Here is a 14725-nt window from a genome sequence, read left to right on the forward strand (position 1 = left end):
TTGTTGAATCACCTAAATCAGTCAAAAAGCAAACAGGCATTACTGTAAAAAAACAAATGAAAAATGAAAATCCACTAGATAAAGCTGCAGTATGTCAACATCTTAATTATTACAAGGAGTCCTGCTCACTCCATCTTAAACAGACTTCTGTACAAATGATTAAGTGAACAAGAATTCTTCAGCTTAGTACAGGTGGGATATGTGACAGACACTCATTAAAAATATGGAGAATTAATGGATCAAAACACCAGGAAGAGCTGTTAAATACAGAGGTGGGGACACAAGCCTGGCTCTGGCCACAGCCTGCTGCCGTCAGGGGGCTGCAGAGGAGCATCCATTGGGATTTGTCTGTGCTTGGCACGTTTTGGGGCTGCAAGGGAACTGCACACACGGAGTTTGGCACTCACCAGGCAGCACCACAGGCTGCACACTCCCCTCCCCACTAGAAGACTTTTACCATGAATATTTCATCTAGGAACCAAGCCCCAGAATATAGCTGGGATTCGTGGTCAGCGGTGCCAGAGAGCCAGGAGAGCATCTGCTCCCAGAACACCAGCAGAGCCAGCTGCTGCTTTATCTGTGGGACAGTGCTGTGACTTCTGGCTGTGTCCCAGCACCAATTCTTCCCTTCCTTTCACTAGTATTCCAGCAGGTGGAATCTAATGCAAGACCTTGAGGGAATGCTCATGCATGCAGGGCCAGGAGAAGGGTGTAAGGATTCTGTCCAGGACAGCAAGGCCTCTCCTATCACATTTGGTGGTACCTTGAAGCCATGATGGCATAGTCTGCACATGAACGGCATTAAATAGCATTTCACAGCCTAAAGTTTTGCTGGTGAGGGAGACTGATAGGCCATGAGACACATCTCTATCTGAAATGGAAATCTTATTTTTTTTCCTAATTCTGTTTAGGAAGTCGCCTCTGACAGGACCTTCCAGGGCAGAGCATGGTGCAGAGATTAAATTCTGCTCTCGCTGAGTCATCCCAGGTGGCTGTGGGTTCAGGACCATGGGTAGGATGGACCCTTCTCTGCAGCTGCAGAATTTCCTGCTCAGAAGCAGAAGTCATGCCAGGACCATTCCCCATGTCATGCCAGGACCATTCTCCACTTGCCATTGGTGCCACAACCTTAAGTGGATGAAATGCCTTGTGGAAAAGCTCCTTCACAGATGAGCTACAGCCAAAGCAGCAGTGAGGGATGAGCCAGGGGCCTATAGCACCACAATGGCACCTTTGGTGACACAGAGCATCTTGGACATTGTCATGCCACATCGATGCATCCATGGGAGACATCCACAGCCTACTGCCCTGCTGGCTTCACCCAGCTGTGTCACATCACTGTCACCCAGCATGAGCTTCTGAGGCAGGATATTCCTGGATTTGTGGATATGTCTGGCTCAAGACACCTCTTCCCTGCTAGAATTCTGTCAGTGAGCCTCTAAGCTAAGTAAGGTTTATATTCCTTTGTAGGTTTCAAAAGGCAAGTGGAAGTGGTCTCCTACCACCCTCTCCATTTTTGTTGCCAGCACTAGCCTGGCTGTAGTAATTACTGGGCAAGATCCTCTGCTGGGTCTACGAGCAGATGGAAACAGGGCACCTGAGACAGGATTCCTGTGGGAAGGAGCAGGGCAGATGTCTCAGCTCTAAAACCCAGATGTGAACCTGCACAGTGCATCTCCCAGAGGTGTCAGAACGTGGGCACTGTCCCAGCTGCTGGCACCAGGGACATCTCCAAGGACCATGCACGGCTGGGATGGAACAGGCCGTGTGCATGTCTCAGTCACTGCAGAATGCTCCTGAAAGCAACACTGCCTTCTTGGGACAACCCAGTCACCAGATCCTCCTCTCCCAGCCTGCCCCAAAGCTCAACCTGATAAGAGGTTGGAGCCAGGTGGGGATCAGACTCTTCTCCCAGAGAAGTAACAGGACAAGAGAAAACAGCTCCCTTGTGTGCTGGGAGGTTCAGGTTGGACATCAGTAAGAATTTTGTCACATCAGGTATTGGAAGGGGCTGCCCAGGGATGTGATGGGGTTCCCATCCCTGGAGGTGTCCAAGGAACAGCATTCAGTGCTCTGGGCTGGGTGACAAGGTGGATTACAGGTTGTACTTGATGCTCTTCGAGATCTGTTCCAACCTCAGTGATTCTGTGACTCTGTGAATAATACCGTGTGAATGCCTTTACTGCTGTAAGAAAGGCTCTTCCCAGTTTAACCTCAACTCTCCAGCTTTACCAGCTGAACAGAAGCCCCTCCTACCCCAAGACCATTCTACTCTACTCACAGAGACAGCAGCAGGAATGACAGTACACTACCACAGGCACAGGAGATGCTGCCAGGAGGCTGAGACAGTGACAGCAGAGCTGGAAAGTGCTGTGGGACACTGCTAGAAGGACATGGGAGGATGAAGAGGGACAGGGCAGGGAGATGAAGTGGATTTTAGCCATGAAGAAGATGGAAATGGCTGGCTGGAAAAGAATGCCAGAGTGTTTCAAGAGGCCCAAGGAAAAATTGCCACTTCCATGACGCCCAGGTATGAAGCTCAGCCATCAGGATGTGGGGATTTTTTAATTTACCTGCATAAAGTTTCAAAAGCTGTTGTAACAGCAAACACACCTTACCCACATGAGTCACAGACAAACACATTCACTGATAACAGGTGCATTATTCTTAAAGAGACTCAGGTCCTACCTCAATGTGCGAACAGCTCAGACAACCATCTGAGTCCCCTGAAGGAGTGGCCAGAGGTGGGAGAGGAGACAAAGGACCTACAAGGTGCCAGTGCTTGTGCCCTTACTCGTGCTCATGAGCTTCACTACCTTTGGCCCGAGTCAAGGGTCAGCAGAGCCTGAGGCCAACAACAAATCAGTCCCTAGTCAAGAAATGACGGTGTTTCCCTCTCTTTTCATTACCAAGCTGCTGAGCAACAAAAGGCAGTGCTGAATCCAAGAGAGATGTTTATTCAATTATCACACGTGCAGGATTAGACAGTTTAGGTGAAGTCTGGATCTTTTCTGTTGCTCTCTTCAACTCCCTGAAGGGACTTCAGAGCCAGGTGGGGGTCAGGCTCTGCTCCCAGGGAACAAGGGACAGAACAAGAGGAAATGGCCTCAAACTGTTCCAGAGGAAGGTCACGCTGGAAATCAGGAGGAATTTCTTCCTGGAAGGGGTGGTCAGGCCTTGGAAGGGGCTTCCCAGGGAGATTTGGAGGTGTCCAAGGAAGGCCCAGATGCAGCACTCAGTGCTCTGGGCTGGTAACAAGGTGCGGATTTGGCATAGGCTGAATTTGATGGTCCTGGAGGGCTTTACCAACCTAAATTATTCCCATGGGGCAAGAGAAAACTCTCAAGCGCCCCTCACTGACAGCTCTGCTGAAGATTGCTCTCCTGCAGACAGAGGAAGCTCCAAATGAGGGAAGCAAGTGTCACTTCTGCTGGCACAGCCACCATGAGGATTGTACGGAGTCGCAAGAAAACCTCTGGCAAAGTTCCATAACAACTACTGGTTAAACTGTCTCTGTCTGCTCTACACATCCATGCTGGAGTATCAAAGGCAAAGGGAGTCTGGTCAGCCCTGACTCACAGTACTCAATACAAGTAAAGGCAAGGGAAAAGCGCTGATGCTCCTCTGCCTCAAGCACTCTGCAGGCAGTCTGGATCTCAAATCCCACGGAGAGCATCCAACCCACGCTGACCTGCTCATCTCACACAACTTGGAGGGCCCAGCCTGTCCCCACTCTGGAGCCATCTTTGTCCTTGAAGACCCTCTTTGTCATGACCCTCTGTACTGTGCTGGCAGTGGCTGGGAGGTTAAAGCTGTCCCACGGAACTCACACAGGTCTTGTCCCTCTGCACCCCTTGAAGCACTGGCAAAGCCCAAGCTGTGCTGGCAGCTTTCTCACCTCTCCAAGCACAGAGGTCCCTTGGGACCAGATCAGGGGTGGCACAAACACATGAGGACTCCCACAACTGGTCCCTGAAACACCTGAGACAACTCTGAAAGCAGCTCTCCAGTGATGGGCCACATACAGAGATTCACCCGAGCCCAGATTGCATTACTGCAGCCACTGGATGCTTTTCCTCAACCACCAGCTTTTACAATTGGTTTCCAAGTTAAAACCATGACAAGGGATGCCAGAAAGAGCATTCTTGATCTTCTGGAAAGGAGAAAGCAGATCTAGAAGAGCAAAGACTGACAAGAAAATTCCTTTTGGGGCAAAGGCAAATTAAGCAACAACTTCTTCTGAAGCATCACACATCGCCAGGAGGGCTGAACTGCTCCTGGGCTCTCCAGAGGTTGATGTCGACTGGGAAATTCTCTAAAACTCTCCTGAAGATGAAGCTCAGCAGCATTGCTGCCTGACAATGTCAGGACTCTAGTGTGGCCCTGAACCAGCACTTTGGCCATTTCTGGAGAAACCAGGAACGGTCCAGGGAAGCTTTACCTGCTCGTGGATGAAATGTTTGTTAAGATTGCACATGGAGCTGTTCTCAGCAGGAAAACACCACAGGCAGGAGATGAGCTGGGAATGAAGGAGTCCCCGCAGGGGAAAGCTGCCGGCAGGAGATGGGTTTGGGGTGGAGCAGCCGGCCCTACTGAACCCTCCCGCCTGGCGCCGGGGGGCGGGGAGCGCTGCCTGCTCCCTTCCCCCTCCATCTCGCCGGGCTCCACCGCCGAGCCAGGTGCAGAACAAAAGGAAAGTAATGATTTAGTTATTGCTGCAGCGCCGAGGGTTTGAAGGTCAGCGCTCGGCAGAGCCGCCGCTGCAGGGCCAGGCCGGGCTGCAGCCAGAGCTGCTCCAAAGGGGCCGGCGCTGCGCGGGGCCGGCTCCTGCGCGGGCACATGAAAGGCCTCTCTCTAATGTAATAACTGACGGCCTCTCCAGTGCCGTTTGAACTGTTTACAGACTGAGTTAACGATTACAGGCAATGTGTACCTTGGCTGCCGACCAAAATTCTTACCCGCCCGTCAGATATTATCAAAGAGCCCTTCACTGCTGGCCTGGAGTCCTTCCAAAGCGCAGTGCCGAAATGCTGGGGTAGAGTAGAGTAGAGGAGGGGCCTTGGGTGCTCCGTCCTGAAACCCAAGACAGACACACAAGTGCTCTGGAGAGGTGTCCTGGGATCCGGGAGCCAAGTCACGTACAGACACAGGAAGGCCTGAGGGTTCCCCGAAGCCCCCCCAAACCCCTCGCCCAGGGCCCTTCCCCACAGAACACCGGCCCCGGCTGTGCTGTGCTCCTGCCAGGCCCTCAGAGAGGACTCCACACAAGCCACCAGCCCTGGCTGTCCAGGCTTCCCTCCCTGCATGAGGTCACTGCCAGCCATCCCCGGTCCTTTACACACAGCCCAGGTGGTTGTGTTAATGCTGGTGGTTACACAGCTTACAGCTCCTCCTGCCAAGAGCATTTTCAATACCCTCGTGCCTAAGAGTGAGGACAAGAACAAACCAAGTGGTGGGAGATTAGATAAAATCACTTCCATTGTTACTTGTAGCTGCAGAAATGCAGGTGTAGGTATGAGGTCTAGCTAGATTTGGGCTCGAAAACAAGCCCCATCTCTCTGGGGCAAATTGCACCAGGTCTGGAAATCCCGCTGAAATGGAGGGATGAAATAAAGACCTGCCAAGCTGCTCTAATTACAGCTGAGTAACACAGAGCCACATCCCAGGCAGCACTGAGGCTGCAGAGCAAACTCTGCTTCCCAGCAGGAAATTCTGCAGCTGCAGAGAAGGGTCCATCCTACCCATGGTCCTGAACCCACAGCCACCTGGGGAGATTCAGCGAGAGCAGAATTTAATCTCTGCACCATGCTCTGCCCTGGAAGGTCCTGTCAGAGGCAACTTCCTAAACAGAACTAGGAAAAAAAAATAAGATTTCCATTTCAGATAGAGATGTGTCTCATGGCCCATCAGTCTCCCTTACCAGCAAAACTTTAGGCTGTGAAATGCTATTTAATGCCGTTCATGTGCAGACTATGCCATCATGGCTTCAAGGTACCACCAAATCATTGTTTAAAAAGTGCTGCTTCAGTCCATCCCAGAGTTCCAAACTCCCAGCTACACCAGCAGCAGGAACTGATGCATCCCGTGCCTATCAAGAGCCTGCACAGTACTGGTTTGCCATCCTCCCAAAGCTCTTGGTACAAAAGGCCAGGTGATGAAACTATGAAGCTGTAATTAAAATTTTGCTCCTGTGTTCCTAAAACAAGCTATTTTTTCCTGCACAAAACAAAACAAAACAAAACCAACAAAAAAAAAAAAACCCCACAAAAAACCACATCTCTTTCACAGGCTGACAGGAGATGGAATTTCCAAGGGATGCTTTCCAGAGAAGGGCTGATGCCTTCACTCCATGCCGGTTCTGTCTTGAAATATGTTTTATGTCAGCAGGTCCTGGGCACAAGGACAAAGATTGAACAGCTAAAGGAACAAATTATTTGCTTTTCAATCTCACTCTGCACCGGCTTCCCGCTGTTTTATTGCTCAGATGTAGTTTTCTGTAGTACGGATGAGCAAGTGGCTGGTGGAGGACACAAGTCTCTCTTGTTGGACATTATTGTATTCACAGAAGACAGAAATGTAGATGCAAATACATTTGCTGTGATTTGATTCAATGAAACTTGCTGGTACAGTGCGGTACACAACAGAAATTGGTTCCTCCCACGCTTACTTGCTAAGACATGAGTTCAGGCCCTCTGGGATCTGCAATTCCCTGGCTGCTATGATGACATCACTGACATCTAAGGAGCTGCAGGAATGCCGAGAATGCAGTTCTGGGCTCCTGGGGATGCTGAGCTCATCTGCTGCTGCAGGAGGCACCAAAGATGGGGTGCCTACATCGCAGTCCTGCCTCACTTCCAAGCTACACTCACTGCTCTTCTTGAGGCCACACAGCACCTGAGCTGCACCAGTTTAAACAGCAAAAGTGAAATTGCTTGAAAATTTATTCTACTGATATCTTCAGATGCTAAGCAGAAAACAAGAATTTCAGCACAGGCCCAAGGGGTCAGACCCAAAACTGACATAATCCTGTGACCTGGGCAGGAACTGATGCCCAGGAAGTTCCACCTGAATATGAGGCAGAACTTCTTCCCTGGACAATGCCCGAGCCCTGAACAGGCTGCCCAGGGAGGGGGTGGAGCTATTCCAGACGCATCTGGACACAATCCTGTGCCCTGTGCTCTGAGATGAGCCTGCTGAGCAGGGAGGTGGGACCAGTTGACCCACGGTGGCCCCTTCCAGCCTGACCATTCTGAGATTCTGCGAATCTGACCCGACTATCACAAGCCAGTGGAGACCACTCAAAGAGTGGTTTTCCACTTGGTGTTCCACTTGGAATATCTTCCCAGCATTACTGTAGTTACTGATCTGGGAGTTGTACCCAGAGCAAGGTGGTGAACGGCCTGAAGGATTTCACGAACACACCTTCTTCCTTTTAGCTCGTTTATACTTGTTCCACAACATTCCCTGCAATTGATCTCAACAAAGGATTTCAGAGAAGTCAGTAAAATACCCTTGCTTGGACTGAAGATAATTTCACAGGAAGCTTTCACAGGTAACTCTGTTACCATCCTTGCTGCATCATGGGGGACTCCAGCCACCGAAGATCACACAATCCCAGAATGGTTTGGGTTAGAAAGGACCTTGGAGAGCATCTCATTCCACTCCCTGCCATGGGCAAGGACACCAGGTGGCTCCATGGTGTCACAGGTGTTCAAAGAGCTGAGCTGGCATACTGGAAGCAGCTTGAAGCAGGTAAGCATGAAACTCTTCCCTTAGTTTCAGCCTGTTGGGAGCTTCTGGAGACTCCACCATTCACCACTAAAGGGTAGAGTCTCCATGTGGAGGTTCTTAGGGACAGGGATGACAGAGGTCTTGCCCCAAGACTCAAGAGACTGAGGCCAAAAATGTGGAGAAATTTCCATTTTCAGGCATCTCTGCTGCTGTGTCCAGAGGAGCACAGAGCAGTGAACATGCAGGATGAAGGACAACCAGGGCAGGAAGTGAAATAAAGTCCCTGCTCAACAGAGTGAGATCCAGTGGATGCTCTACCCACTGTCCTCATTCAATAATTTGATCCAACACGCCTTTGAAAGTAATGAGCTCTACGAGCTGTTTTGCTCCAAGGACCGGGAAGGGAGCCACTCACAGCCCATTTGTTTGGGGCAGTGAAAGGAGGTGAGTTGTGACATCACCTCCACTGGAGCATCCAGCCCTCCCCATCCTGGATCTCTGCGAGAGGGAACAGAGGAGGATGAGTGGCTGGGGTAATGAGGACATCTGGAGCCACAGTAGGTGAGACTAAAAGAAGATCAGAAAGAAGAAAGTTCTCCTGGTTACTGGAGGGAGGTCTCTTGCTCTCATCCCTGGTTCCTGTAGAGGAGGAGACATGACTGATGGAGTCTCCATTGGCACCTGCCAATTCTGCATTTTCCTGTTTTTTTCTTAACAATGACACTTGGCCCCTGCCAGACAAAGACCACTGGGAGAGTCAAGCACTGTCTGAAGCTTCTGCTTTGGCTGCCCAGCACTGAAACTGTACTTTGTTCTATAAAAATGAGCCATCAACACCTTGAGTTCACTCATGCAGACTCTGGTTCCTGGGCTCCACTGCCTTTTCTTCTGGTTCTGCAGGGTGGAAGTGGTTGTTGCAATCACAGATTCTCCCTCTCTATCTGCTGATTTTCATCTTGTGGTGCTCCCACTCCCAAGGCAGGATGGCTGAGGTGGGTTTATTGCACAGCCATGCTGGAAGCACAGGAAAGAGCTTTTTGGTGTGGTACCTCATCCCTCTATGCCGTAACACTTCCACAGTCTTGCCCTGATGGTCTGGGAACATGGCAGGCACCCATCTCCCAGGGAAGGAGAGAGCTTGTTGTGCTGGATCCCATGTCCAGAGCCACGCCAGGTCCATGCAACATGGATTTGCAACTCTTTGCAGAGAGCACACTCTCTGTACAGCTGTGCCTTGCTGGCACCATGGGGAATCTGCTGGTGTCTGCTCACGATTCTGCAAACTCTGCAAGGGACAATCCTTAGTTCCTTCGTTACAGCTCACTTGATTTCTCCCTGATCCAGTGCAGTTGCTTTTCCCACCAATATTCCCTAAAGTCACACTGAACAATATGCATTTACACTGCCCAGTACACTGAGCCCTTGGTTTCCTCATGCAACTGGCATCTCTGTCACGGGGGAAGGACAAAAAGCCATTGTAGCCAAAACCTTAAGAGCCTGTCCGAATGGTTTCTGTGGTATTCGGAATCAGTGCAGCACTTGAGAACACAGGGATAAATCATTAACAAGTCATTATTGTTCACAGGTACTTTTGGCAGGAAACCACTGGGGTCAACTTGGACAAACTGCTGTGGGGTAGTGGGGGTGGCACTTTTCCACCAGGAGCATTCAAATCCTCCTCTAATACCAAGAAATAGGCTGGAAGTGACTTTCCTTGCTGAATTTAATCGAGATGGAGACCAGCACAGCCCCTCCTTCCTGCTCTTCTTGGCCTGAGCTCCCTCCCAGCTCTGTGATCAATCCCTCGTGTCTGCTCTCTGACAGTGCTGTTCATCATAGCTCCCCTCGCAGAGCGGGCAGCCTGACAGCCCAAACATCACTCGTCATGTACCAACTCCAGAATCTCCCAGCTCCCATCAATCACTTCTGCTACTGGGAGCTGGGGAATTCCCAAACACTGCTGCTTTTCCCACAGACCTGTCCAGGGATGGCTGTTTCTCATGCTTTGGAAACCTGCGGAGATGCTGCTTCTGTATAACTGTTATCAAACTCCCTCATCCCCAGCCAAACTCACCAGCTTGGTGGGCAATGGGGCGGATGAATCCATGTGCCATCTGCTCCCCAGGCCATCAGCACTGGCAGCAAAAGCTCAGAGTGGTTAATATCCTGGAGGCTGATCCATCCTTGCAGCTTTCAGTGCCATCAGACACTCCAGCTTCTATGGAAATTCTATTTCAACTATTAATTCTTGTTGTCATTCAGTTTCCCACTCAGTGGCTGACTGGCTGCTTGACCCCACTGCTATTTAGTTGGTGTAAATCAAGCGCCACAGGACACTTCCAGAGCACCACGATGTGGCAATTCCTCCGAATATGGGGATGTGGTCGTTTAGAATTAAGTAACCAAACAATTTGGATACAAATAGCTTAAAGGCTGTGGTGTGTTGGTCAGTGCTAGCTCCTACCTGGGGGATACAACACTAACACGGGGCTCCCTTTAAAGCCCTAAAAAATCTTCCAGAAGATGCCATGGATTCAGCTCAGCTGCTCAGGCAGTTTTGTGCCCAGTCAGCTTGGGATGGTTCGGTGGTGATTTTTTTTAACTAAGAAAAAGTACTTTCAACTCTGACATTTAAAAATTGCCTACTGTAAGCACAAAAAAATTTCTTTCTAAACTCACTGGCTTCTGGATAAATTCATGGAAGCCAAGAAAAACAGTCAGGTGACTGAATCCAGCTCCTGAGGCAGTCCATGTTTCCATCTTTCTCTAAAGAATATTGACTCCACAATTACAGACCCAGGCAGGGACCCTTGTACTGCAAAGGGACACAGCAGCTGCCTTCCAAAAGCCTGAGGCATGGTCAGATAATTCAGAACAGTTCTTCTGCCCAGCCTGATCTAGAAGGTTCATGACAGGGCTCCCATCAAACAGGGTTTAACAGGACTGGTTTTCCCTGGAATGATAACAGTGTCCAAATAAAATCCTTCTGAGTTTGCCATGGTAATATTGGCTGAGGTACCACCTGACCTACAATCAACATTTCAAAGACCTTCATGCCATGGAGCACCAAACAGATTTTAAATCCAGCCAGAAAAGTTGCAGGAGTAGAAGACTTCTCAGCCTACCATGGCAAACACAGGGGATCCCTCACAGATTATTCCTTTGCCTTGCATTTTGTCCTATTGCTCCCACTCCCAGAGATGCACCCAAGAGTTTTCACTGGCTCTGGACTGTCCCCAAAATCCTTCCAGCCCATCCCAGCTGGGCTGTGCCACTCTCTGCTGTCCTCTGCTTCTACAATCTTCAGGCTCCATTTCCCTGGTCCTTCAAAACCCCTTTCATAGCCCAGAACTGGGGATGAACATCAAGTTGATTATAAAACAATTTCTTTTGTTGATAGAAAATTCTTTGCAGGGCGTGAACAGCAGAAGAAAGAAAGGACTCCTCTGAACTGCGAGCTGGCTGGAAACCCCCGGAGGGCAAGAATCTGATCGCTCCTTTGAGGAGCACAGACCTGTCTGTACAGGCTGCAGGAGCAGGAGAGCTCTGTGTGTGCAACTCCAACAACACTCATCAGCCCCTGCCTTGCCTTGCTCGGGACCAGCCTCCAGCTCATGCATGGGAAATGGTTCTGCTCCTCCCATTTGCAGCCCTGGACAGACCTTGTCCTTCTCACCCTGTTAATCCTCTCCTCCAGAGCCAAATCTCTGCTCCATCACCTCCTTATCCACCTACCCCACCTGCCCTTCAGCAGCCCCATCATCCACCCAAACCCAAATTCTTCTCTCCTGCTGCTCAGAACCACCCTGTGCACCCTTCAGAGCTGCTCAGGAGGAAGAAATCCTCCATGCAACAACCCCAGATTTGGGAAGGAACATCCACCCACCTATTATTTAATATTTACCAGTATCCCATCAAATCCTCTGCCCTGAATGCAGCCATTCTGCAGATGCAATAGCAACACTTATAAAGACATCCTGAGAATGGACAGGACATGTTCCTTAGGAGCAAGGAATCTGCCTATCAGCACTGAGCTTGAGAAGATTGCCCAAAGGTTTCATGTTTTCCAGCCCTAGGAAGGAACATCATTCCTTGGGCAGCAAGTCCTGCTCTGGACCAGCTCCATCTGCTTCCCAAGAGGACCAAAGTCCTTTAGATTCAGTAAAATAACAAATACAGAGAAAAAACCAAAACACCAACAATGCAGAATGGTTTGAAATCCCTCTGACACTCTCTGCATCCTAGTACAGGTAATACCACAGGCCCATCAGCATCTCCAGAATCAGCTGTGCCATCCTGAGCAGCCCAACTACAACAGAACCATTCCCAGCACCATTTGTGTCCCACATCCAGGAAAACCCATGGGTGTGCTGGTTACCTGTATGTTTCCTTTCTCCCACTGCTCCTAAAACACACAGCCTCTCACGCAGTGCTTCCACTACTGGTATTTACATAAAATATACAAAGAGCTGCTCCCAGCGCTCAGTGCCAGCATCTGAGCAGAGAGGAGGCAAGGTCAGTGGACCTGGACAAGGGAGGAAGAAGGTGAAAGCCCCCATTCCTGGACCTCAGCATTGCTAGCTAATGTGTGCTGCAGTTCCCTTTATCCCACAGACTGCCAGAGTGGGTCAGGCCTGAAGGGAGCACAGAGGGTCACTGGTGCCAGGTCCCTGCTGAGGCAGGGCCATCCCAGAGCACAGGGCACAAGATTGTGTCCAGAGGGCTCTGGAATATCCCCGCTGAGGAGACTCCAGCCCCTCCCTGGGCAGCCTGTTGAGGGCTGGGCACTGCCCAGGGCAGAAGTTGTGCCTCCTGTGCAGGGGGAATTGCTGGGCTCAGTCCCTGCCCATGGCTCTGGTGCCACTGCTGGGCCCTGGAGCAGAGCCTGGGCCATGCTCGGAGCTCACCCTGCAGATATTTGTTGAGGAGTTTCAACTGGAGCTTTGAACAGAGAGCTACTACCAATAGAGCAAAAACATTTTGGGAACCTTCCCTGGAGCAGTGCAGGATCTCAGTCTCTGAAACCAGAGACCAACATTTCAGATGCTTGAGAAGGGGCTCAGGTGGATCCCAGAACAGACACCTTCCTTCAAAAGAGAAAGAGCCCCTTGGGTACCTCCTGGGAGGAGTATGGGGCTGCTACCTGGCATCTCAGCTCCCAAGAAGAGATGTGAAAAGACTCCTGGAGACACCTGGTGCATCCTGGAAGATGCTTTCATGGCTTCCATGAAAGGAGAAAAATAATTTCAGATCACTTCCTTGAAGGAGTCTGGGATTGCTACCCAAAATATCCAGTGCCTAAATCAGAGATGAAGACTCCTGGAGATAGTGTGTGGGATATCAGCTGCCTGGAGGAGATATGGAAGGACTCCAGAAGATGCCTGGGAGGTGTCTCAGGTAGATCCTGGAAGATGCAGATTCCACAAAAAGAGAAAAATCATCTCAGCCAGCTTCCCTTGAGCAGTCTGGGGCTGCTACCTGGGATTTTAGGTCCTGAAATCAAGACACCAGGATTCCAGGAATGCTACCACCTCGTCATCTTTGAATTACAGTGGTAACATGGTCCTCAACAAGGCTGGGCAAGAATTTCCATAGCTGCTGTCTGGCTGATTCTGGTGGCAGCCCCCAGCTTGGGGTTCTGCTCACCCCAGTGCCCTCCAGCCCACTCAACCAGAACAGATAGCTCTGGGGGAGATTTCTCATTCTCAGTGTTTTCTGCCATTCCCATCCTTTCTCGAAGAAGCACCTGTGCTTGTCCCAGCTCCCCTGCCACAGTAAAGGAGGCCTTGGAATCAGTGCAGCTTCCAGCTACCCAGGGTCCTGCTCCAAACCCAGGGTGAGGAAGACACCGGGATGTCCATCCCTCTCTTCCCCACTGCACCGTGGCTGAAGAAACTCCTGCTTGATTCTCGCCCTGCTGGCTTTGCTCTAATGGTCACTTGCCCACTCCACTGCCACTCACACCCTCGCTAGGCTATCCGGACATGAGGGGTCTGGCAGGGAATAGAAGGGAAAGTCAGCTCAGGGGAGCTCAACTAAAGTCTGATTAGGACTGTGATGGGAGCTGAGAAGAAAGTGAAGGGTGGGGAAAAATAGGGAGGAGAAGGATTGTTTCGGAGGAGAATAGGTCCAGAGCTCTGGGCAGTTTCATTACAGGAATATTAAGTAAATGAGTCAGAACTTGTGGTGCCTGAGGCTCGGGAAAGCTGCTGCTGGAGTGAAGGATGGCGAGGGAAGATGAGGATTGTGGCGTGCTGTCTGCGAGCGAGATCCAACCAGGACACAACAAGAGGAAACTTGTTGCCTGCTCCAACTTTGATGAGCATTTGCAGAGATCAAGCACTGCAGATGTTCCATCGCCGCCTCTGTCTGTGCCAGGTTCCAGCTCTGGGCCAGGCACTCCACGGAGCCTTTCCCAACCCACTGCACTTCCCAAGGCACTGGAGCTCCCAGAGTGCCCCACTCCAGCAGCATCCCCACCCCACGCTGATCCCTCCGGTCCCTACAGTCATTTTGCAAGTCAGATTTATGTATCTGTGGCTGGTATCTGGGGTTAAAATTTGTCCCTTAATTACTGCACCTAAAAAACTGAATATTGCACTGATACCACATGCAGGAATGCTCTGGGTATCAATAATCCCTGCAAGTGTTCCAGGCCAGGCTGGATGGGGCTTGGAGCAACCTTGGTAGTGGAAGATGTCCCTGCCCATGGCAGGGATTGGAACTGGATGATCTTTAAGGTCCCTCCCAAACCAAACTTTTCTGGTTTGATGAATAAATGTATATCACGTATGTGTAAATGTATATGTACATACATGTGTGTATATATATCTATATGTGTACATATATACAGATATACATCTATATGTATAAATATATATAAATATTTACCTGTACTGCAAACACAAAACCCAAGCCTGAAGTTAAGATGGGTAAACCAAATTTCCTACTTTCAAATTACAAAATAAATTTCATAAGCACCTGGGAAATTCAA

The 14725-nt window shown here is 50.1% G+C and overlaps 1 protein-coding gene across 2 annotated transcripts in view; it reads right to left on the bottom strand.

Annotated features, from left to right (window-relative positions):
- The window catches only part of RNF43 (ring finger protein 43), a gene marked incomplete at its 5' end in the record, with an annotated part of 58332 nt that overhangs the window by 23069 nt on the left and 20538 nt on the right, over positions 1-14725 (bottom strand). The window contains one exon of one of the 2 annotated variants that reach the window (XM_083875510.1): positions 4442-4666. The exons of the other annotated variant lie outside the window; for it this stretch is intronic. Within the exon in view, the coding sequence (XP_083731636.1) occupies positions 4442-4477 (36 nt within the window). Of the gene's footprint in view, positions 1-4441; positions 4667-14725 lie in introns of those variants that run through there. 2 annotated transcript variants of the gene reach the window in all.

This window comes from Zosterops lateralis, assembly GCF_965231275.1.
Source record: "Zosterops lateralis genome assembly, chromosome: 19".
NCBI classification, from domain to species: Eukaryota; Metazoa; Chordata; class Aves; order Passeriformes; family Zosteropidae; genus Zosterops; species Zosterops lateralis.